General features: G+C 39.3%; 1 protein-coding gene across 6 annotated transcripts in view; it reads left to right on the plus strand.

Moving 5' to 3' along the window:
- Positions 1-24880, plus strand: part of ITGA9 (integrin subunit alpha 9) — a 273508-nt gene that overhangs the window by 67085 nt on the left and 181543 nt on the right. For all 6 annotated transcript variants that reach the window (XM_053967746.1, XM_053967754.1, XM_053967764.1 and 3 more), the window contains one exon: positions 1074-1234. In XM_053967746.1, the coding sequence (XP_053823721.1) occupies positions 1074-1234 (161 nt within the window). The remainder of the gene's footprint in view (positions 1-1073; positions 1235-24880) is intronic.

Genomic DNA, 24880 nt, shown 5'->3' on the forward strand with positions numbered 1-24880 from the left:
TTCTTTGCTTGCCACCGAATTTGGGTTCGTCGGTAAGGGTCCCAGAGGGAAGACTCCTGAGCGGGGCTCGCTGCCAAGGCAGTGAGGGCGCCTCCCCGTGAGGAGCTTCCAATGGATAGCCCATATCCGAGTCACAGCACCAGATTGTTATAAATTGAGGCGAATAATTTGTTCAGCCTTTCGAGAGTCAATCAGAAATTTATTGATTACAGCAAGCAATGGCAAGCAAACAGCGCTGGGTGCAGCCGGGGAGTTACCGCTCCGCAAACGGCTCACACCGTTTCCCCCTTCCTGCAGTCTTTTTATACTCTCTTTCTTCCATGTCTGCGGTATCTCTGGGTGTACTCTGCGCTTGCGCCCTCTGTTGCTAGGGGGTCGTCTTCTACTCTCTGGTGGTCGTTTGACGAAGGCTCCTCTCTTCTTCCTCGGTGAAAGTCCACTGCCTTGTAATGATCTTTTCCATATAAGGTTATATGTTATATGCACCTAAGTTCTAGTTACACAATCAGCTTAAGTAATCAACATACTAGCTAGTTTCTGTCTGGTGGTTTTTTCTTACCTACACAAGGCTTCTCCTTTGGTTTTCTGTTATCTACACAAGGCTTCTCGTTTCTGTCTTGATGAACAAAGAGTCTTTTCTAACTTATCACAACACGGTTTTGCTGTTTCAGAATATGTTTTTAGGTTGCTGCTGTTGTTTGTGTTGTGGTTATTTTTTTGCCTTTTCTGTCAGAAACACAGTTTAAACATAAACTGTTTTTTTGTAGGATTTTTTGTTTGTTTGTTTGTTTGTTTTTTCTGTTAAGTGTATGTTTCTAGATTTATTATTACACATCATTTCCTACAGGAAAGGATGGGCTGGGAATAATAGCTATATTAAGCATGGGAGTATGTTCATAATTGGATGGTTTTCTGTAGTGCAGGGAACTTAGTGATTGATTGAGGGCCCTCAAGGGTTGACCTTTCTTCAAGCACAGATGCCCTGGCGGCAACACGATCCATTGATAGGTGGCTGAAAAATAACTATTGTTCACTGACTTCCTTTGTTTTCTTCTTCTTCCTTTTTAAAACAGGTTTGAATTATAACTTGACTGCTGATGTGGCAAAGAAGGAAAAGAGCCAGCAACCCAGAGTTTATTTTGTGACTTCTGGAGAGACAGCAGGGCAGATTACAGAGAAGTTACAACTGTCATTCATGCAGGAAAAGTGCGAGCATTACCTAGCATATGTCAAGGTCAGTTCATGTCCTTCCTAACTTTGGCATTACTACATTCCACTCTTAAAAAAAAAATATTCAGCCAATCAAAGTGATGCTGCTTTGGTTTCAGATGTTTGATTTCCTGATAGGTAGAAGTTCAGATCTTCTTGCTTGGCATGCTTTGTCAATCTGAGCACCTTCAAGACCTGCTGCCAGGAAAATACTTTTTTTTTATGTTTGGTCAGGCAGGTCTTTCTCTATTTTTTTCTTTTTTTCTCTTTTTTCTTTTTCTCTCTCTCTCTTTCTCTCTTTCTTTCTCTCTCTCTCTCTCTCTTTCTTTCTCTCTTTCTTTCTCTCCCTCTCTCTTTTTCTCTCTTTCTCTCTTTCTCTCTTTTCTTTCTTTTCTTTCTCCTTTTGCATCGGTTTGTTGCTACAGGTATTATTCCCAAGGAGACAACATTTTTGTTTTATTAGGAACAGCAGGTTTAGTGTTTAGTTTTGTTTAAGGTCTGACTGCACAAAAGACGAGTGATACAATCTGCATGGGGATGGCAGGATAACAATAGGCCTGCAATGAAATAATTTGGCTCTTGGATTTGAAGAATTCTGTGAATTTCATCTGGGCTTTAAAACAGCAGTGGGATAACTTAATTCCACATGTGTCACGGTCCTGGGATACAAAGAGTGCTTTCCAGACTGAGACATAGAAAGGGTCTGTTTTTCCTGTGACAAACTCTTCATCTAGAGCTTGCTAAGACTGTAGTTATCCTCATTTGGCAAGTGTTGAAGAAATGTCACCCAGGTGCCATTGCTTTCAGAGTAAGCACAATTTTCTTCTATGCTAAAAATGTATAGAATGGATTTTAAAATTACATAGGAAGGAGATTTATCTTTTAAACCACCTATGTCTTTCTTACAAACACTAATCTTTATCACCAGTCCTTACTGAAGGACTTCTTCCCATAGATGAGTGTGACCTAAATTTTATGGATAACACTTAGTACTCTCTTGTTTTGAGAATACAGCATATCCAGCTTTTTCTAAATGTATAAACTTTTCCAGGAAGCTTTTTTGTACCTAAAAACTCTGAGAATGGGAGATAAAATGCATCCTTTGACTGTATCAACATTTTGTGCATGGCTGTTGAGAGAAAATAATATAAATAAGGCCACCAAAGAGGAAATGCTGTCCTGTGGATATCTATGAAGAAACTATGTATCTTCCACATTTTTTTGCTTCTGGAACAACCATTCCTGTCTGCTGTAGAAAAGCTTGTTAAAGAAAATGTAGGCCTACAAGATTACCTTTACTTACAAAATGTATCACTGAATTTACTAATCCTGGTCTTTCTCCAATGAACACATTTGGTTAGATTTCAATTTGTTGAGTTTGGATCAAAAGGAGCCATGTGCCTTTCTTAACCCAATAATGATTTCTTTCATACTAGCTCTTGTAGTTTTTGGCTCCTACACAGAATTCATTAAAGAGCTACATATGCCCAAGAAACTCTTTCAATTATTGTGAGTAAAAACTGTTCTTCTGGAAAATTCCTGGGAAATTGGATTTTTATAGTCAAGAGAAACATTTAAACATGTCTAAAAATACCAGTAACTTAAAGCAAAATAACTGGTTAACAAACAAGGCTACTGGTTTTCTATGTGATATAAGGAGCCATTTTTCACTGTTGGAAGAATAAGAATTGTAAGGGAGAATGAAAAGTAATGGAGGAAGATAATCCCTGTGCTTTTCTGAAAAAGATGGTGTAATCCACAAGACTACATGATGTTAGAAGCATCAAAGAGAGCCCTGCACACTCTGAAGGAGTGGAAATGGGGTCATGATCGCTGCCATCCTGAACTAATAGTAAAACATTCCCCCTGAAAAACCAAACAAAAAAAACCCTCCACAAACTCCAACCAGAGCTCTCCTTAATTGCGTATATTTGTGATGGAATGGGTGATTAAAAATATGTGGGCTTAAAATATACAAATATTTCATTTAGGCTTCCTGTTTTGCTTTTATTTACTGTATGTCTGATGAATTCTCCTGCATGGCAAATTGAGTTGTTTGTAGTTGCATCCTTAATACATTCCTTTTATTATTGTTTATTTGTGTCACTGGTCACAAAGGGATCTATGTGGCTTAACAATGTCAATTCTGGACTGCCTATAATGAAGGATAGAGAAGCTCTTTGGACTTGTGTGTCACCTCGTACTAACTTGACTAACTCTGCTAGGTACACAAGGTCTCCAGTCCAAATGGAACACAGCAGAACTCTATGGGTTAAGTTAGTTAAATGAAAGCCTGTTCCAGGCCTTGCTGGATGATATTGTTTTATCAACATGTAATTCTACTATGCTGGAGGCACAAAATGGAAGGACTGAGAAAAGCCATTGAATAAACAGATCTCTGCAAGCTGCCTGCATTTTTTGATAGATTTGATCTCAAGAAACCCCAGAAAAACTGAGCACTAAAAGAGTTACAGTCTGCAAATAAACTGATATTTAATTGTTTTGCAATTGATAAGTGTCCATGTTTTGAGCATGACTCATTTCCTATTTGAGATTCCCTTTCAGGACAGTAGCTACGTTTCTTATTGCTGCGACTAAATTTGACTATTAAAGTCTGTATTTCCTCTTATCTGTGTGACTAAGTGGATCTCAGAAGATTTATAGAATACATGTAGCTGGGATCTTCATTTTGTACACGGCAGGCTATCAAATTACAGCTCAAGTTGCTAGAGCTGTGATAGTTCATGAGAAAACATGGTTTCTGGTTGAGAACAGAGAATTAAATGGAAATGCTTTGGGACTTCAAAATGCATTACGTATGGTTTTGTAGTGGGCATAGAGTTGTAGAGGAGTGATATGGTTTTATGATTCTCTTATACTCTTAAAATTGCCTATCCTCACTGGAAGCTTTTTGATGATTACTAGTTAAGAAGCTTTCTTTAGTGTACGTGGGTAATAAAACCAATACTGACAGAAACTCAGGTGACATCTCCAAAAGCTGTATTGCTTTAATTTAAACATCTTTTGAAGGTTTGACTGATACATTGAGTAGAACATGGCTGTTAGTTGAGAAGTTCAGGAGCACCCCAGGCTTTCTTACATCAATACATAGCTGATCCCTTGTGTCTCTTAGAAGGTGCTTCACTGCTGGACCATTCTTCTTCCAGCTCTCTGGGGATGATGGTGCTGCTGCTAAAGACCATCTCTCCTTCAATGGTGATAAAACTATTAAGAGCAGATGAGTGCCTTCTGTGACAACTGTCTGTCAGTTTTGCTGCAGTACAAGGATGCGAAGTTTAAATCTATTTGGTTTTCTTCCTTTTCTTTTGTAAAAGGATTTGTTTTTTTTTTTTTATAAGGAATGGTGGGAAAATGGAATGTGGTACTAAGAGGAAAAGAAGCAGAGTTTGCAGAAGGGGATAGAATCAGAGAAGACTAAGAAAACAAATAGATTTGGAGGCTTTAGAAGTGTCTCCTTAATATCTGGGCCTGCAGCTGAAATGTAGAATTTTCTCATGGCAACTGCACTCATTTGATGGTGTTCAGAAGACTAGGGCAATGGGCTTAAGAGGTGCTGTGATCAAGGTAGTGACTCTGAGGAAACTTGTTTCCCTTTTCCAATAACTGGTTGCCTCCTGGTTATGTGGGCTCTCCTAATATTTAGGATAGATTTATCAGTGTATAGGATGAGAATTTTACAGTAGTACCAAACGACACTGTGCCTGCAGATTTATGCAGGATCAAAACACATCTTCCTTGATTTATTACAAAGGTGTAATGGTGATCATGTTGAAAGCCCCTTGAAGAATTTGTGCATTTATTAAAGAAGCACCACCTGGTTTCTTACCCCACTGTAGGCCAGCCAGCTGGGCTGCCTATTGCTGCCAGTCACTGTTGTCTGTGTACAGAGTGGATGCTTTAATAGCTGCAGACACCGTCAGTGGTGCTGGCACATGATTAAATTAGACATAGCATTTATATTTTCCAGAGATCTTTTTCTTGGTTGTTTTAAGCAGTTTCATGTAAGTCATAATATTAATTCTTAATGGATCCAGACGTAGCTTATGGGAAGTGTGGGGCTGAGAAGTAACAGCCTTTGCATAATATATGTGTAAGTGAAGAATTAGTCTTTGTACAGACAAGTTTGGAAAAAAACACAGACTTTTCAACAGAAATTGCACAATTGTGCTTTATTCATTGCTGAGTCCTATAACCAAAAATTTGCATTTTTATGGGTATGTTTCTGGTCTTTGTTTGCCATGCATCACTTGCTTTTAAAGATACTCTAGGCTGCTGATATCACACAAACAATCTCTAGTGCTGCTCATCTATTTCAGTCAAGGTCTGTGGTCATGTTTGTTTCTCCCTGTATAGCTGTTTGATCTCATCTGAGGGGGTTGCATGTATTGAAGTATTTTCTTTTTGATTCATAGTACTCATTTTTCTAGAGGTTGGGAAACAAAGCATTTGATCTCAGTCACGTCAGATGTAGAGATGGTGTCACCTTGATCATATGCTTTCTTCTGAGAGTTGCCTGCCTATGAATTAATATCTCTATGTAAAGGTTTGGTTGGTAGTATTACAGGATAGAGATAACACTTGAAGCAGAGACTGCTTTTCCAGCAACAACAACAATAAAAACTCGGTCATGATTATCTAGAATTTCACAGGGTTTGGACCACTTGGTAGACAAAGAGAATACTGAACTGTTCCAGCCTGTAGTGGAACGTTTATCATCACTACAAGACTAAAGCTGATGTGTAGTTTTACCAGGAATGATAACTGCAGTGAGATTCCGTACTAAGACCGAGAGCAAAGTTGATACCTTTGGGTTTATTAGTTTTGTTTGCTTTATGTAACTTTCTTTTACCCCTTTGCAGAGCCAACTGGAGAAACTGCTAGGCCCAGCCAGATGCAATCATAACGTGTGCAGCCTTAAAAGGCTGTGGGATAGGTGGGGTGATCATGAAGCATGGACAGGGGTTTATTTACAAGAAGCATGCTTTCCAGAACAGTTCTATTTTCCAAAACTGTGCAAAGCCCACTGATAATCTCTTAGGACAGCCTGCCTCCCCTCCAGCACAGCAAAACAAATATGAAATAAAAATAAAAATAAGTAAGTAGTGGTTTTTGTTGTCGTATTCTGTAAAGTGATCAGTCATCTCTTTTTGGATAAATTCTCTCTGGCATTGAGTAGAGCTGATGTCTCACCTTGAAAAATAAGCCAGGGAGAAGAGAAGCTGCATTTTTTCCTGCATAGCTCATATGGGCAAGGGAAGAACATGGTCAACTGCGTAACTCTTTTCATCCCCTCTTAGGTAAATGGATTTAGGAGTACCAGAAGGAGTATTAGGAGTCAGTGACGTCTTTGAGCTGAGCATTAACTGTATCAAGTTTTAAGTACTGTTAATGATCATGGAGTTATCTTTGGCATTTTTAACGGTTTTTACAAGGCTCACCAAGAACAAGGAAGATTATCTTCCAGGGGTCAGTTTATAGTCCAGTTAAAAACTGTCCTGCACAATATGACCAAAATCAAGCTACCAGATATGCTTCCTTTCAGGAGGGGACCAATACTGCAAGTAGTTAAGTGCTGTGAGATCTGTAAGGGCTAGTAGTGCAGCTAAGTGGGAAAACAATTTGTATCAGCTACTGTTCCGTTAACTCTTTGGGAGCTGTTTAGTGGACAGTGTAGCTAGAGAGCTGTGTGGTAGCCCAAAGGTGCTTGTGTCTTGAGGCCATTGGGAGGTTTTCAGCTTTGAGCTGAAGGTAGAGGTTTTGTCCAGAAATCCTCCTCTGCCCATCCTCACAGGTTTTTAAAGAAATTACTTTTTTTTTTTCCCTTTTCTTACACTGTTGGGTGACATAACTGGGTGAGCGACTATCTCCTTTATAGTTGGAGAGTTGTCTTTGAATGTCTTCTGCTCTGTACAGAGCTTATCCATCATAAAATCTATGGAAAAAAAATCCAATTTCAAATCTTAACAAGATAATTGATTTTATTGAAGTTCACTGTTGCTCTTTGACTTTTGCCATTATGTATGAAAATGGCCAAATATGTTGTTTATGGCCCAGACAAAAATTTGGTTGCTGTGGTGAAGTAGCTGTCAAAGTGCCTGGCTAATCATATTTATGACTCCAAGTAGAGATTTTGTAGTTCCCAAATGAGATAAATGGCATTTTGAATGAAGCTCAGTTAGTAGACTTGCAGCACAGTAGCTGATGAAATTCTGCCTTGCCTCCCTTTTTTAAACTGTAGCGTACCCTGCTGAACCTTAAAAGGGTGCAAATCTTTAATCTTGAGCCCTTTCATGTACTTGTCCCTTTGATATGTTCTGTAATGCCAAGAAATACAATTTATTTTTCAAGCAGAATATCTCAAAAAAGCATATTTCTCAAGTTTTGACAGAGTTGAGAATTATTTTTACTGCATGCAGACTCTTAATGAAGCATGACACTTCACTGCTTTTAGATATTCAGTCACAGACATATGCCTAGCTTTGCCATCTGCCCACTGACATATTTCTGTCTGATACTGTAGTTTCTCAAAAAGAGATTTCATTTGCAGATAAAAGCTTTTGGAGATGGAGAGGCAGATATAGGCCTCGACAGAGCATGGCACTTTTAGGATGGAGGTTGGTCAGAGGGCTGGAGCCCCTCTCCTACAGATATGGTCTGAAAGGCTTGGAGTTGTTCACCCTGGAGAAGAGATGGCTCCAGGGAGACCTCATTGCAGCCTTTCAGGACTTGAAGGGGACTTATAAAAAAGAGTGACTTTTTTAAAACTAGTAGACAGTAAGTTTAGATTAGAGGTTAGGAAGATCTTTATTCAGAGGTTGGTGATGCACTGGAACAGGTTGGCCAAAGAAGTTGTGGATGCCCTGTCCCTGGAAGTGTTCAAGGCCAGGTTGGATGGGACCCTTAGCAACCTGGTCTAGTGAAAGGTGTCCCTGTCTGTGGGGTATGTGGGGTTGGAATTAAATGATAGTGTCCCTTCCATCCCAAGCCTTTCCATGATTCTTTGATACCAGAGTCCACAGATTTGTGAGGCAGTCCATGGGACTTTTATCTGAAAGAAGTAATTGCATTTCCCAGTGATGGCACTTTAGGAAGTGAATGGACAAACAGAGATGAATGTTAGCTTTGTGCTAGGAAAAAATAATTTTAAAAGGCAGGTAATGATGGATAGGAATATTTTTTGCTTTCTCTGGCACTCCTAGTTAACTGAAGAGTTCTTCTTAGGTGGAAAGAAGTAGCAGAGAAGGCAACACTACAGGTTTTGAAACTTTCTAACATTTTTTTGGTAGAGTTATATAAACTAAATATGTGATGGCAAATTGTGCTGTGAAAGTTTATTATTTGCTTCTTTAGGACAAATTTACATTTAAGGGGAATACACTTAAGGGTAGAGTTTTGCTGCAGAAAACTGCAGTAGAGAACAGCTTGTTTATCTTAGTGGTTTTCCTGTTTAGAATACATGGAAAAATATCAGAATGTGCGCTAATCTCAAACACACTCACACATACCAACAACACACACCCACACACACACACACACATGCACAGTCACCTTCTCCTGTCCAAACTGGAGTGCCTTAAATTATTACCCTTTCATTTTGCTACCCTTAGAAAGGACTGACCAGGGCACTTCATCAGGAAACACTGAAAGCAAATTCCAATAGAAAGCTCTCTAGGCTAAAGGAAAACAATTAATTTTGCTGGCTGTGGCTTCTGGGTATGTTCCAAACGTATAACATCCTCTTAGTCAAATAGACTAAGAGTCTAGACTAGTCGAATAGAGTCTTCCTAGAAGACTCTTACACATGCTGTGTTTAGTTTGGGTGGCAACAACATAATGGTAATCCAGTGTCCTAGTTCATACCAAAAATGCATGTCAATATGTTTGAAGAAATGTTGGAATAATAGGTTGCAGCATGGAGCTTCTTTTGCACAAAATGCCTTTTCTCCCTTTCTGTCATAAGGAGGTACTCATTACGTAACTTCAGGTGTGGAACTCAATTAATTTTGACCTCCTAGGATCCAGAAATTGAGAAGAGGTGCATACTCTGTCATGTTACCCTCACCCTCACATACCCACCAGCACTTACATAAACAACAGGGTAGTTACAATTGGTATGGTTGTGCTGGTGATCAGAAGTTAAATCCCTGGTAATAGACTTGTAGTTTGCTATTGTTATTTGTCAGTTCAGCTTATAGAGCTCTGTGACTTCTGGAATCCTAGTTACTTTAGGGAATGTTTAGTATTTTGTATTAATACTACAGTAGTGTGTAGTATTTTGTCCTGTATTAGCTGTTCTCCAGAGATTTGAAATGGATATTTATCCGGGAATTCAAATTATTTTCCTCTTGCCCACAATATCTTTGCCCTGATGGCATATGCTTAAGCTTGTTTCCTGACTTAATACTAGATGCTCTTATGGATTTGATGCATTAGGCAAATTAGAATGTTATGATTTTACAGTGGCCTTTTCTACCATCAAATGTTTATGTCACCAACTGACCACTATGCTTGCTTTCAGTGGTCACTTGTGCTTGGCAAAAAAGGTCATGATTGAAAAAAGTGTACTTATGAAAGCTATTCTCAAAGCAGTGAAGTAGTCAAATTTTAGGAATATGTGCAATCTTGATTTGAGGGTTTATTGTCAAGTTATTAACCTTAAGCAACTTCTGCCTAAGTTGCACATGGTGGTGTTTGTGATTTCTCATATGTAACACAGGATGTTTCTTGTAAAAAGTCTTCCTGTAAAGTATTTGTGAACATGTATCTCCTTTGTGAAAACCTGAAAAATACTCAAAATGAGTTGCTTTTGCATGCTTTTTATACAAGTTGGTTTATTTCCATCTTCTTGTTCTAGTTATTTTTAATCTCCATTTATGAATGGGCTTTAAGACCCTGAATATGTTTTACTTTGAATTATATGGACGTGCGTAATACCATAAGGGTAGGACTGGGTGATAGCCTGACTGTAACAAAAAATACAACAAAAAGGGAGAGAATCCTGTAGTAGTTTATATTGCCCCCTTTTAAAAATAATATTATATTATATTATATTATATTATATTATATTATATTATATTATATTATTCATTATATTTAATTCATACATTATATTTAATTTAATTTAATTTAATTTCATTTCATTTAATTTCATTTCATTTTTGTCCTGGGAGAAGTCCCAGGTCTAGTGTTATATTCTAGACTGAAATGTGAAAAGTTAGTGGTAAATCTAAGGGAATCTAATGTGAGAGTAAAGTAAATTTACTACTTCCTTCTTAGATGACAAAAGAAGTTGAAAATACAATTGATTACAGTTGTCATGACTTGGTATCTTTCATCCTATGAGCAGACTTACAGCTGTTCATTTGGCAAGATTGACTAAAAGGGAGCAGACATTAATAACTTTAGTGAGAAGAAAAGAGTATAAAAACAGAAACAAGTAACAAAGAATGTAAGTTGAAACAGGTTGTCATAAATTTATACCTTCTTTTACATGTTGTTGACCTGCTAGAATCTAGATAGTAGCATGTGAAATGTACCATTAGCCATAAAAAGCAATGTTAGTAAAGAGAAAGTGTATAGGGAAATGGTCTGATGAAAAGGCTTTAAAATTCCTTTAAGAGACTATGCTCTATCGCTTGGCTTGGAAATCTGGCTTGTATGCTCTTACTCAATGAGCTAGAAAGAATACCAAAATTGGAAAGCCAGGATCTTTGTCATGTTAAGGAAAGTTTCCTCTCTGACCATCCAGGAGCCACTGCCAGTTATATTCCCACCACTCCAGACTTCTGCTGCAACCAAACCCCCCTCATAGTGGATTGGCCCTGCTTGACTCCCCACACACAAACCACTCTCATGCAATCAGACAGGTTTCCCTCACAGTCTTGACAGTAGGTATCCCATAGCTGAGTCTCAGATGTCTGGTTCCTTTAAGTAATTTAATCATGGTGCAGCAACATGATTACAGCTCATTTGGACTTAATCCAAAAAATCAGTGGGATTATTGAAGTGCAACAACTCATCTGGTTTTCACACTGATATTTCCTAAGACCTAATTGTCTCTTTAGTGAGTGATTGTATCAGTCCAGGATTTTGGATTGTGAGCTGTTGTGATAAGGAACCACCTCTGGTACAGTCCTTTGTATAAACCACAGCAGTGCTCATGGCTTATAAATAGCCAGTGGGACAGTCACCATGATGGATGAGGAAATTGTAAGGTTTGAATGTTTGAAGGGTTGTTTTCTTTTAATAGACATCCGTAGTACAATCCAAAAGGGTATATCTAAATCTTTTGAGAAAGCAAAATTTAGACTGGACATCCTAGGAGAGGTTTTCCTCTCTTGTACCTCGGAGTTCTGCTTGTCTGCCTTGTAGGAGCATTTCTGAGACTGTAGGTAGGTACTGTTGTCCTATTAGTTCTAGTCGGAACCAGAAAAAAAAAAGAAGGTCAGAAATAATTAATATCCTATTAAGAAAAATAAAAAACCAATACTTGAAAAGGCTTATATAAATGTATATGTGCTATTGTTTGATATAGCTGCAGTGTTTGCCGTCTGAACAATGCCGTGTTCTGAGGTAGCTGAGAAGCAGGAAATTAATTAAGTAGGTGTGAAGAAGAAATGAAGACCATCAATTTTGTGTATATATATATGTGTCATATGCTTCTAACATCAAGTTGCAAGGACTGTTTAAATGAATTTAGGATCTAATTATGTGTTTTTAATTGTCATATATGTCTCGTCTTCCTTTATTTTCCTTTCCAGCTTGATTTTTTTCCTACTTAGAGATACGTTATGTGTGTGCTAGAGGGAAATGTAGTGAGCCAGATGTTTGTGCTTTGTGATATATTTTGCAAAGGACAAAATATGAAAGGATGATACCTGGGAGTCTTCACAGCAAAACAGATGTTGTTTAGCATGTTGGTTTTTCTATTACTAAGTTGCTTCTTGTTCTGCTGCATTCCTTCCTCCAGAGCCAGGCTGGATAATTGGTGTAGGCCCTGAGACAAGTGTTGTGTAACAGTTTGCCAGCAGCTCAGCATTATCCAAAATGAGCTTGATTTGTGATCCTTGGAGAGGTTAGCTTAGATTTCCAAGATCTGGCAAGCATACTGACAAACTTAAACTCTACCTAGGAGCTCATTGGTCGATGCTGGACCTTCAGCTCACTGTAGGCTTTAGCAGATGAATTTAGCATACCTCTATTGCAAAACACTTTTCTTTTAAAACCTTTTTTTTTTCAGTTGACAAGTATCAAAACTCTGTCTGTAACTACTGGCTGCAGTGTTTTAAGTGAGTGTGCTAATTTCCCTCATAGTTACTTAGTGGGTAATAGCATAGTTAAGGAGCAGTATGATCAGGTTTTGCTTCTTTGTGTATCACTTGCAATTTTTAACAGATGGAATATTCTTATTCAGTTTTGTCCTCACCATTGATCTATTCTCCACCCTCAGAACATTTTTTCCTTTTGAGGTGTTGCAGAAACTTACTTTTGTGCATGTGGGTATGCAATACAGGACTACATCAAGCTGTGGGCTGCAAATAATTACATATGTACACAGTAAACAGAAATGATAGAAGTTTTGACTCATAAGACTGATGCACTGGACAGATGTATGAAACTAACTCAAAATATGCAAGTTAGTTTCATGCCTGTGGGAAAGGACTTTGGGTCATTAAGTGTCTGTACAAACAAATCTCTATTTTTACTTTAGGATTATTTCCACTAATATACTAATATTTTTATTAATATTTACAAGTTTTTAGTATGCAGTTTCAGCTTATCCTTCATTTTATACAGACCACAGATTTCTAAGTAATGAGTGGGAATAAACTCCAGTTGCTTGCATAACTAAGCCGCCTGCTTTCTCTTTTTCTCTTACTTTGGAGCAGATTTGTTCCTACAAAGAGAGAGGGAATGATGCTGGGGTTCATGTTATTTTTCTGTGTATATTAATGTATATGTACATTTAATGTGTAAAGACTATTTAAATAAATCACCCCTAATCAAAATTGCTTTGAAAAACAAAGCTTGTTTAAAAGGAATTTTATAAGATGTCATCTCTAGGAAAGGAGAAACAGTACTGGTATAGTAGCATCTAAAAATGCCTAACAAGACACGAACTTTTACTGTGCTAATCATGAACAAAAGGGTATTTAGGAACAGGTCTTTACCCCTTGCATGTGATGATCTCTCTGAACCGCTCTTGCTCTGCTAGCTTGAGAATGGCTGCTGGATAATCCAAGGAAGAAGTCACTGAGGGAAATGAGAGACAGCTGCATGTATCTTGCATGTATCTTTCCTACTTATCTCAAATAGATCTCTTTCCAGCCTAGCTTTTAAAAACACAATTGAAATGGGTAAAGGGATCCTTACTTAGCCGTGATTTTTGCCAGTGTGATGGTTTTGGTCAGTTAGCCCAGGGAGGTAAGTTGTTCCCCTATGCCATGGGGTCCCTTCCCATGGGAGACAGTTCTCCATGAACTTCTCCAATGTGGTTCCAATCTCATGAGCAGCAGTCCTGCCAAAACTGCTGCAATATGAGGGCCTCCCAGAGAGAACAGTCCTCCCAAAACTCCTGAAGTATGGGTTGCTCTTCCACAGGTGCAGTCCTCCAAAGACAGGCTGCTTCAGCCTGGAAGCAGGAGCCCCCTCTCTCCACTGTGTCTCTCACTTGATCACAGCCTCCTCCAGGCATCTACCTGCTCCGGTGTGAGCACCTCCCCCACAGGCTATGGGCAGATCTCTGCATCCCCTGTGGAACCCCATGGGCTGCAGGGGGACAGCTGCTTCACTGTGGTCTTCACCATGGCCCGTAGAGAAATCTCAGCTCTAGCGCCTGGAGCACCTTGTGCCCCGCCTTCTCCACTGACCTTGGTGTCTCCCTGTTGTTTCTCTCACATGTTCTTACATCTTCTCTGGCTAGAAAAAACTGTGCCCTACTTTGTTTTGATTTCTTCTTATATATGTTATCACAGAGGAGTTAGCCTCATCTCTAATTTGCCCAGCTTTGTCCAGCAGCATGTCTATCCTCAGAACCACCAGAGATTGGCTCTGCTGGACGTGGTGGAAGCTTCCAGCAACTTCTCACAGAAGCTGCCTCTGTGGCCCCCTGGTACCAAAAAGAGCTGAGCAAAACCAACACAACCAGCCAGTGGCTGTGTATTGTGGCAATAAACCAACGCCCCAGAAGTCTTTGCCACCATATACAAAAATATACCAGGCCCTTTCTTATTCAGGAAGTGGTGACCAAGAACATGCATGGGGGGGGCATTGGGAGTTATCGCTGCCCATCAGCTAAAGGGCAACTGCAGTGTTTACCACACCACCTCTGAAGCTAGATAATATGAGTGGATGGATTTTGTGAGTTGTCTACACTACAGGTAACTGAAACTTTGTTATCTTCTCTGTGTTTTTAGTTGTCACTTTATAAAAGGTGTATTGGTGTTTTAATATTGTATTTGCAAATGGATCTCTTTAGTTGGCAGCCCTCAGGTTTTTGTCAAGCAGGTAGAATATTCCATTTTAGCTTACAAGAAAGTGGCATTTTTTCCTGTAATCTCTTTCCCAAATAGTGCAAAGAGAATAAGCTATGATGCTGAGCATATTTCATTCCACCTCAGTCATTAAAGCTACTTATCTCGTACTACTTTAGGCTTTGGAAGAAACTCTTGATTGTACTTTCAGGGGGACATAACACGACTTAAGACATTTTCTGAGATTGTCTGGAATAAGATGCCAGCACCAGGCATCTGAAAGAAAAAGTGACAGCTGTATTGTCCTTAGGCTGATATGCGTAATGGGTGATACTCGTCTCATCACACATCTATTACTTTTCATCTTCAGTTGCCCTTGCAATTAGTAGCAAGAAATAAACATTTTTAGGGCATGACTCACTTGGGCCACTATATATGTGTGTTTTAGGGCATGACAAGTAAGACTCCATTGACTAGGTCTCTACTGGCTCACAAAAAAGCTAAAAGCATGTTATTGGAGGTTGACATCTGTATTACAGATGTTAACACTTAGCCAAAGGAATCCCACTCAATCCAGTCCATTGTTGTTAAGAAGGAAAAGTGCCCAGTTGATAATGATACACTGATCTGTTTCCAATATTCTGTTTATTAAGTGAATCAGATTGAATTTTAGCCAAAGGACTGGAATAGAGAATTGGTACAGTCAAAAACCCATTTTTCACTCCACCCCCACCCCTTGCAGTCAAATAATATGAAAAAAAACCTCATACTTTTCAGCTGTAAATCTGAACTCAGCTTGAGGACATATACAAGGTCTAATTGAGTGAAAATAAATTAAAGCGATCAATTTTGTTACTAGATGATAAATTTGTCTACACCTGGTGAGATGTTTCTTCAATGCTTCTTCAAAAAACACTGGCCTGTGGAACTGCACAATGCCCATGATGTAAGAAATACAACTGGAAGTTCACCAGTCCCATTGCCCTGGTAACTTAATAGGTTGTCTGTAACACTGGGGTCCCTGATTACTAGGGACCATCACTGGGACCCCCAGGGCACAAGAACTCATGCATAAAGGGAAGGGCAAATACGTTAATGATTTTGGGGAAAATATTATCATATATATGTTTATGCTGGGACATCAATGAATATGTATGTAAAATACAGTATATAAACAGAAACTTTCCTGTACTCAGCATGTATGACTTTAGGAGGAGCTATCCATCCCCCTTGTGCATCTGGCCAAATAAAGAATGCTTGCTTTTCAGTGTTACGTTAGTATTAAGGAGTTTCTTGTTTTACTGATTTTTTTGGTAACAACTCTTGTTGTGCAGTCTGAAGTAGGTTGTATTTGCTTGAACGCCGCACATACAGGTGACCCCCGGCTGGGGTTGGGTTACAGTTTTTATAGGGGAATATGAGAGATAAGGTGAAACCAATAGAACAATGCCCAGTATGAATACATTACAGGTGAAATCCAATGGGAATAGCTTCAGGGGGAAGGGTAAATACACGTAAAAATACAGAATAGAAACTCCAACCTCATATTTACGAAACAGAAACTCCCATTTCAAATTCACCAAGCTTTCTGCTCCTTCTGCATAGCCAAGTACCACCACAGTAGTTCTTAATTTCCTCATGGATAACAGCCACCTGGGGAACCCTGCCATTGTGAAGTCCCTCCCATTTTCTATAAGCCTTCCCACAGCTTGTTGATGGGCCATGTCAACTTACGGGATATTGTTTTAAAGATGAGCTGTTCAAAGGCAAAAGTTCTCATTTATCTCTAAAATCATCTTCATCCCTGGGAACAGAGATCTTCTCCTGGGGGCACAGGATTACTTTTCTCTCTTTCCCCTGTTCAAACTTTTTATGGGATCACAGCTGCTTTAACATCTGCTTATTTTAACATAGACGCTTTTGCTCGATATTAATTTGAAGCTTTTATCTCCTCATAGTTTCATGCGTTATAGGGAAAAGAGGTTTTTTTCCATAGCTTGTAAGAGGATTTCAGCAACAAGATCGACACATCTCCTCATCCCTCCTGTCTGGGACTTGACTTCTTCTTTACTGACCTCTATGTTTTCATATTGTTCCTTTACACGCTTGCATCTTGTTCCTTTTTCTCACACAGGGGTGGATTGAAGCACTGAAAGGGTTAACATGTTGCCTGGGCCTCGCAGGTGGTTATCTGTCCCGCCAGTAATTTGTGGCGAGTTTCGGCTGGGAGGTGTGGTTAGTATCTAGTCAGCCAGGCCAGAACTCAGCAGCAGTACACCGGGAGTGTGTGGGGGGCTTCTCCTTCCCCCTGCCCATTGATTGCGGCAGCTTCCACAGGGGTAAAATTCCCGCGCTGACCTGGTGCTGCTCCCGGGGTCCAGCGGGCTTAGCTGGGGCCCTGGGTTGGGGGAGGAGTGTAGTAAACAGCTAGATGTTAGTTAGCAAAATCAGCTCCACCCGGCCCAAGGCACCCCCCTCTCCCTGCCCGGTGGCCGATGGCGGGGGGGGGTGGGGGTGGTGCTGGGAAGCGGCCGAGGGGAAGGCCCAGCCCAGCTCGGCCGAGACAGAGGCCGGCCAGCTGATGTTGCCTAGTTCCCGATTGGAAAAAAGAGGAAGTTCCCGGATTTCTTTACTTTTTTACATGTATGTTTCACAGAAGCATGTGCAATTTTCACTGGTTGGAAGTTTTGCATCACTTCCCTAGATTTCCTCCTACAGTGGATGTGTACTGTAATTTTGCAAGTTCTGAGACAATATAGTCGTATATTGTAGCCATATTGTGGTATGGATTTATTTTTACCAGGGTTTCCAGTGCATTTCTTGGCTGATGTGATTCACAGCCCTAAAAATTTATCCTTCTCTGGCAAAGACTGTGTATCTAAGAATTATTGGCAAGGTTGAAAGCTCTCACATATGTAAAAGTACTTTACCAAATAGTGCAGAAATTTGTGAGAATTACATGAAATTGGGTGTGAACCAAAACTTCCCCTAGCATAAGACAATTGAGGCAGGACTACTTTCTCTCTGTCCCAGAGGCAGACGCATAGCACACTCTTCACCAGTGAAGCCTTGACTAGCCCTTCAGCTAGAAGAGTGTATTAACCAGGTTTTAGAATAAGAATGTGGACTCATAGAGAGATCTGGTAGACAGTGAAGAGCAGATTGGCTCACAAAAGAGAAAAGAACCTGTTTTTTTAATATCTAACAGAATCTCATTATTTAATTCAAGTGTCTTCGTTTCAGGTTACTGCCTTACATACTGTGGGAGGTGAGTCTGCCTGAATTGTCCATAGTGCTGCCCTGTTCTTTGTCTTAAGATCTTGAGTTGTACCCTATTGTAAATGCAGGTAAACCCAGTGGGAAGAAATGATGATGTCTGACTCCAGTTCAGAAGGCTGAATGATTTCTTTATTACAACTATGCTATAATACATTAATATACTATTTAAAGGAGATACTAAAACGACAAACCTACTTGTTCTAACTACCATATCTCACCGACTCACAACTTGTGACCCTCTCGGGAGAGTCTAGATGCAGGTGGATTTGATTGGCCATCAGGCTCAAACAATCCTCACCAGAATCCAATCAAGCAATCACCCCAGGTAAACAATTCTCCAAACACATTCCACATGGGGAAAAAAAATGAGCAGAAATAGAAATTGTTTTCTCTTTCTTTCCTCTGTGCTCCTCTATGAAAAAATCCTGAGAGAGAGAAGAATGTGCCTGCCACAGTACCCCACAATATAAATTAAATTATTCCTTTGAAGTATTATTATCCTAGCTTTATTAAACTTCATGCGTTCCAACTATCTTTTCCATTTTTATGTGTTTCTGAATTTCATCATGGTCTTTTCTAGTTTGGTCTAAATTTAATAAATTGAGATCATTTTCCACTTCAGTGGCTTGTTCATTTTACTCAGTCATTTAAAATTGTATTAAATTGTGATCTTCGCTCTTTGAATGCTAGACTGCACTCTTAACCTCTTGCAATGTGTCTACTATAAATGGTTTAAGGTGATAAAGATTCTGATATGAATCATCTAGGGAAGGAGAATGTTCATGTGAAAGACAATAACTGGAGTGTGACTTTGAGGTTCACAGAAATTAAAGCTTTTAGAAATAGTATCACTACAATACTGCCCTTATTAACCTCTCCACCCTGAAAAAACACACAACCACTTTTCCCACTTACCCCCAAAAGGAAGTCTATAATAACACAAGAGATGCAGGTAAATGCTTAGGTTTTAATATTGATTTTATTTATTTATTTTTTTTTTACACAAAGAAGTTACCTTCTTAGCAGGAAGTGGTGAAATAATCCTATTTTTCTCCTCTTAAACAATTTCTATGTTGTATAGATTTTGGAAGCACTGAAATCTCATCATTGAATGTTTAAAGATAGGAAGTTACTGCTTAGGGTGAATTTAGGTCTGATCTGATTCTTTGCCTGGTCTTTCTCAGTATAAAAATAGACTCCAAAGTGTTCAGTGGTTCCTTCATGGGCCCATCATGAAAAAGAGTAATGTTCCAAGGAACCCCTGTTTAACAAATGCAATACTAAACATGCCTGGGTAGTTACCATCTCCAGTAAAGAAATCCTGATGTTTGATCTCCTAGGCAACCATACTGTTTGAACTGAAGGGATCACTTTATTAGCTGCTACCATCTTCTTTGTGAAGCAGCAAGCAACTAACCAGTGTATGGCAAGCACTCCTGACCACCCAGTTTGTTGTTTAAATAATCCAGAGAACTGAAAAAAACCTGGCACCACTACCACCAAACTTGGCATGTCCTGGAGAGTTTTGCTTGAAATTGTTGTTGTTCCCCTAAGAGGAAGTGTATGTCTGAAGCCCTGGCCTGGGAATTCAGAAATCTGAGTTGAATACTCACCTGTAAACCAGTAATCTGGTGTGAAGCTGGGAAGGTACTGAACAATTTTTCTTCTGGTTTCTGATTTTTGTGTTGCCCTCCTGTCTTGCCTTTGGGTCATCACACCTGTATAGGCTCTTTCAAGGACAGTCAGGATTTAGGGTTATAATTTGTTTTATGTAGTTTTGTATTACTGTAACATTAATCCTCTGAATCTGGCTCGAGAGTTTAGAGTAATTCTGCCGCAAATTAATTTGCATTTTGGTTTTTTTTCTTTCTCCCCTTACACTCTTTTTTTTCCTTTTCTTTGGGTGTTTGAGCAAAGGCAGAAACTGCCATATCTTTCCACCATACACTGTAGTATGGAAAGCTTGGGTAAAAATGTACAGATTGGTTACTCACAACTACCAATGGTGTAAAAGAGAGAGAGCACTCCAGAATCAAAGCCCAATGCACTTCATCACAGAAGTTAGAGGTCATAATTTTTAAGTTTGAAGCATTGATTTGCTTTCACATTTGATTTGGCTTTAAAATTCTTCTCATCTTCCACACATTTCATGTATGTGCTCTTCTCTTCCAGCTGGGTACATCAGCCTCATGCTTTAAATTTATTTTTTATTATGCTTTCAATCATGTTCTTTATTTCGAGACTTCTGTTAGGCTTTTCCACTCAAATCTGTTTGAGTGCCTCATACAGACACAGCTTAAGCCTTGTAAGCCCCATTACAAATATCTATCAGTACAGATTTTTTTTCTTAAAAAAATCAGGATTAGCTATTATTTGGCCTGTTGATAGCAAAGAATTGAACTGAGGGGCTCAAACTCCTAATACCTCAAGCTGTGACCTTGCTATGTGTCATAATAAAGAAAAGGCCTAGCAAGCTGGGAAAGTTTGAAGACCAAAAAGGTGTAGCAAAATGGGGCTTTGGGTTTTGGCCTTCATTCCTCCAACTTAGCAATGAACTAGTCGCCTAATATGATACTGGCCTACTATTGTAGGGGCTTTTATTTCAAATGGACTGAAAAATTTTAGGCTTAGGTTATCTTTTATGACTTAAGGCAGTTAACTGTTGTAAAGTGAGGGCTGCATTGCTGCAGACTAGCAACTAAATGAGACTGATAACTCCAGGAGTCAGGTGTCTTTAAGTATTGGTTACCAGAGAAAGTGTGAAGGAGAAACACCTAAATATCCAGTAATGAGTCTCAGATGAAGTGTTGACCCTGGGATATCTCAAGCCTTCTCAGAAGATACCAATACCACAGATATTGGTGCAGCCAATATTTCATTTGCTTTTCCTTGCTTCCAGCAGCTGGTGCTAACTTAGCTTCAGAGAGCAACCAAAGGAGGCAGAGATGAGGCTTTGATTAAAAGATCAGCTGGAGAAACATCTCCAGCTGTGTCTCACAGCTTTTTCTCGAAATGACTCTAGGTAACCTGACAGTGTGTTTTGGGAAAATCTTAACTGAGTATGGCAGAAGGCAGCTGAAAATGAGTTCCTTTTGGATGCAAAAAATGTACCTGGGTTTAAAAAGTCATCACATGAATCCATGACATACTTCAGAGATAAATGTAGAGATATAGCCCTGGACTCAGACAGCCTTTCCATATTGCTGGAAGCTGGGACAGTGTGTGAGAGGGATATCACTGTGTGATAGCACTGTCACTTTGCTTATTCTCTGATAGGATTTGTCATTGGCTGTGGTTAGGAATGGACACACGCTGAGACAGTTTATTCTTATTCCATATTCTCACCCTTCCGACTATTTTAAGTTAATCATAGTTTGAACACCAAGGTCATTGGAGATCCTTAAAGAGGATTTTAATGACTTTAACATATATGTTGGTGCTTCAGTTGACTAACAGACATTTTTCAGTAACTGGTTGCACTCAATGTGTTTTACAGTTACAGGTAGAAAGATACAGAAGAGCTGTGCCTGTAGGTACATTGCAGGTGGGGTGACCTGCAAATGAACGAACTGTGGCATCAGAAGGGACAGGGTCTGAGGTAGGAGGAGAGACTGACTCTGTGCTGTAATCTGAGGAACAAGATGTTTTAGAGCCCAGAAAAGTAATTGTCAATGGGATGTAAGAGTCTTTAAGATGAGTGAGTTAAAGCCAGAGTGTTCTTGGAAAGGACACTTCCTCTTACTGTAGTAGGTTGTCTCTCCCAGGTTTCCAAAACTTCTCATTTCATAAAAACAAGACAAGAAATTTGCCATAAAAAGTGGCAAGCAGTTCTGCAGTGTTCATTTGCAGGTGTGTATTTGTTTCCAGAGACCACAAGGGAGGAGGGAAAGGTTCTAAACTGACCATACTGTTATTGAACAATCATTTTTTTATCACTGTTTACTTTCAAGAAACCAGCTCTTTGCACTGCTTCCTGTTTCCATAGCCAGCTGGAAGTGTTCTTATTAACCAAGCAGGAAGCAAGTATTTCATTAAGTTGCAAGTGACATGAAAGTGCAGCTATCTTGAAAACTCTGCTGCTTCTGCCACCTCTTGGAAAAGAAAGAAAATCATTGCAATGTCCCAGGATCAATATCTTGGCAATTGTCAAAAGAATGAAAAATATGTAAGCTGTACCCTGATTTTACTTTTAGTTTTAAAAATAGGGGTTGTGGTTGTGTTTGTGTCTAGTCAACAGGTTCCTTGATAAACCAAACAAATTCTTTTATATTATTGAATCTAAAAGCAGTCCTGTGATTTAATAAAAGTGGCAAGGAAGGGTTGCAAAGAGAAATTGTAGCAATGTTGAAAACCTTTTCTGGGTTAGTATTTTGCTTTTTTTAAAAAAGAGGAAACTTGAACTCCAGAAGGGATGACTGGGCTGGGGAAGATCAGATTATATCATTAAGCCCTGGCAGATGTGTTGTGTGGTGTGTTGTATGATGGGTCAGGTGTCTGAGAAGTGCTCTAGAAAAAATTATTTTATAGGAGATAGCAAAGAGTAACTACAGTTTATGGCTATATTCAGCTGCTTCTCAGAAGGAAAAGAAACACAGTGACAGCTGGCAGTGCTCAAAGCTCTGAGAGTGTTTGCTTCCCTCTCCGATAATGCTTAGATTATTAATGTTCTCCTTTCCTGGGTTACACAGAAACATTGATGACAGTATCTTAGGGATTCAGATTATTTTGATTGTTTTCACCTGTGGAACTCCAAGAGCTTTTGTGCAGGCTTGTGTAACTCGCAACACCATTCATATGAAATTCTGTAGGTCACTTTGACCTAAGTCAAGGTGGACGTTTCCTTTCAACTCAGGGACAAGTGTGCCTGACAGCAGATGAAGAATACTGGTTTCATTCTGCTTAAATCTATTTGAGGAGTGGGGCTTAATTGGCAAAGAGGAGTGATGAGTCTTACTGAGATTGTTTCAAGAAGTACAGTACTGGAAGGAAGGAATGTCACAGGGTCTTAATAGTTTTGCGTCTTGAAGTTGTCATTGTTGTATCCTTCCATGTTCCTGGAACTGCACATTCCAAAAAAAAAAAGAGGTGTCCTTGACGCATTGATGGTATCTACCAGTTCTAAATGCTGCATAGGGTTTTACTCCCAATGGGACTGTAAACTGATTCTTTATAGCTGTATATGAAGTATATATACTGAAACAAGGGGCTGCTCTGAAAAGGATCATCTAACATTTAGCGACTGGGAGGGCAATGGCTGGGAGCAGAAAAGACACCAGAACAACATTACAGAGAGGAAGACTTGCTGTATTTGTACAGCCCATGAGGGCTGATTCAGGAACAGAGAGAAGCATACTATGGTGTCTTGAGTTGGCTATACGATGCTTGTATCCCCATTCCTCTACTTAGCTCAGAAATAAGTTTTGCACCTTTAAGACTAGTTCCAAGAGTGAAATGGGAGAGAAGAAGCACGGAGTTTGTTATCGGAAACTGCCACTTGCTCCCCTGCATCCTGCTCCTGGACTGTGTTGTCTGCAACACAGACAGACGGTGGGACAGAGCTCTCCTTTGCTTTTTAATTAGTTTTTACCTAGCTGAGGCAGAGAAGTTCCCTGGACTGTGGTTTTTCTTTTTCTTAGAACTGTTTAAGCTTGCTCTAGACTAAAAACCCAGAAGAGCACCAGCAGCTCAGAGTTGTGGCCCACTGGGGCCTGACCTGAGTCGTGACATTTCCAGCGCTGGAAAGATTGGTAACAAACTGAGTGAGCTGAACTACAACCCACAAAGGAGACTTTCTGAGTTTGTCATCTCTTCAGATTAGGAAGAGGTTTTATTGTTTAGTATTATTCATTTTTTTATGCTTATGAATGCTTTACTTATTAAATAGTTTTATTCCACTTCTCTTCAAAGAAATCTTTTCCCAGACCAGTTGGGGGAGGGGTCACTTTAATTTGCTTTCTAAAAGTTGTCTCCCAAATTTGCCCTAAACTGAGACATGTGGCTTTAATGAAGACTTTTGTTTTCTGATTAATATACAAAATAATACTTAGAGCATGATGTAATTTCCTTATCTCATGAGTATTAATTAATTAGAGGTTATGTAAATGCTAAATGTGCTTTGGCTCAGCCCTACACTGTAAAAAATGGGAGGTAGAGGAGAAAGAAAACAGAAAGGAATATCAAAAGCTGGATTACACAGAAGCATTTTTAACAAAACTGCCCATGAAAAAAAAAAAAAAAACAAAAACCACCAAAGAAACCCAGATATTTTCAAGTTAAATATTTCATTCTGGTGAAAATAATGGTTGTTTCTTTTTCATTTTAGAAAAGGTTTTTACAAAAGAGAAGTAGTAGAAACAACTTCAAAAATATTAACTTCAAAAACATTTATAAATCAGAGGTATGTGGTGGGCTGGAGGTAACAGCTTCTAAGCAAGACAGTGAGTAGTTTCGTATTAATCCTGGATATTAAAGGAATATTAGCTTCCCTCAGGAAGAAGCCTAGGTTAGAATCCAAAAGATCTGTAGAATATCAGCTCCCGAAATGAAGATTCAGAGATAGCAAAATCATGACAGAAAAATCTCAGTTAATTCTTTTAATTGACATTTCTTCTCTGGATGTTTAGAAGGCTTACTACATGGTGGGAGACAGATCAGATGAGTTGTCTCCAAGCAAGTGGCAGCAACGAGCTTTTGTGACCAGCTGATGCAATGAATAATTGTGTATGCATTTTTCAGAATCAGCTGATTTTCACCCAAAAGTTCTAAGGTAACTCTTGCTCTGTCCCTGATAACATCTCACAGCATTTATTTAGGGAAGGTGCATTTTCATGGGGGTGCTGGCATTGTGCCAGTGTCAAACCATGACACTCCAATAGTAAATAGTGAACTAACAACTCCAG

Source organism: Vidua chalybeata, chromosome 1, assembly GCF_026979565.1.
Source record: "Vidua chalybeata isolate OUT-0048 chromosome 1, bVidCha1 merged haplotype, whole genome shotgun sequence".
NCBI classification, from domain to species: domain Eukaryota; kingdom Metazoa; phylum Chordata; class Aves; order Passeriformes; family Viduidae; genus Vidua; species Vidua chalybeata.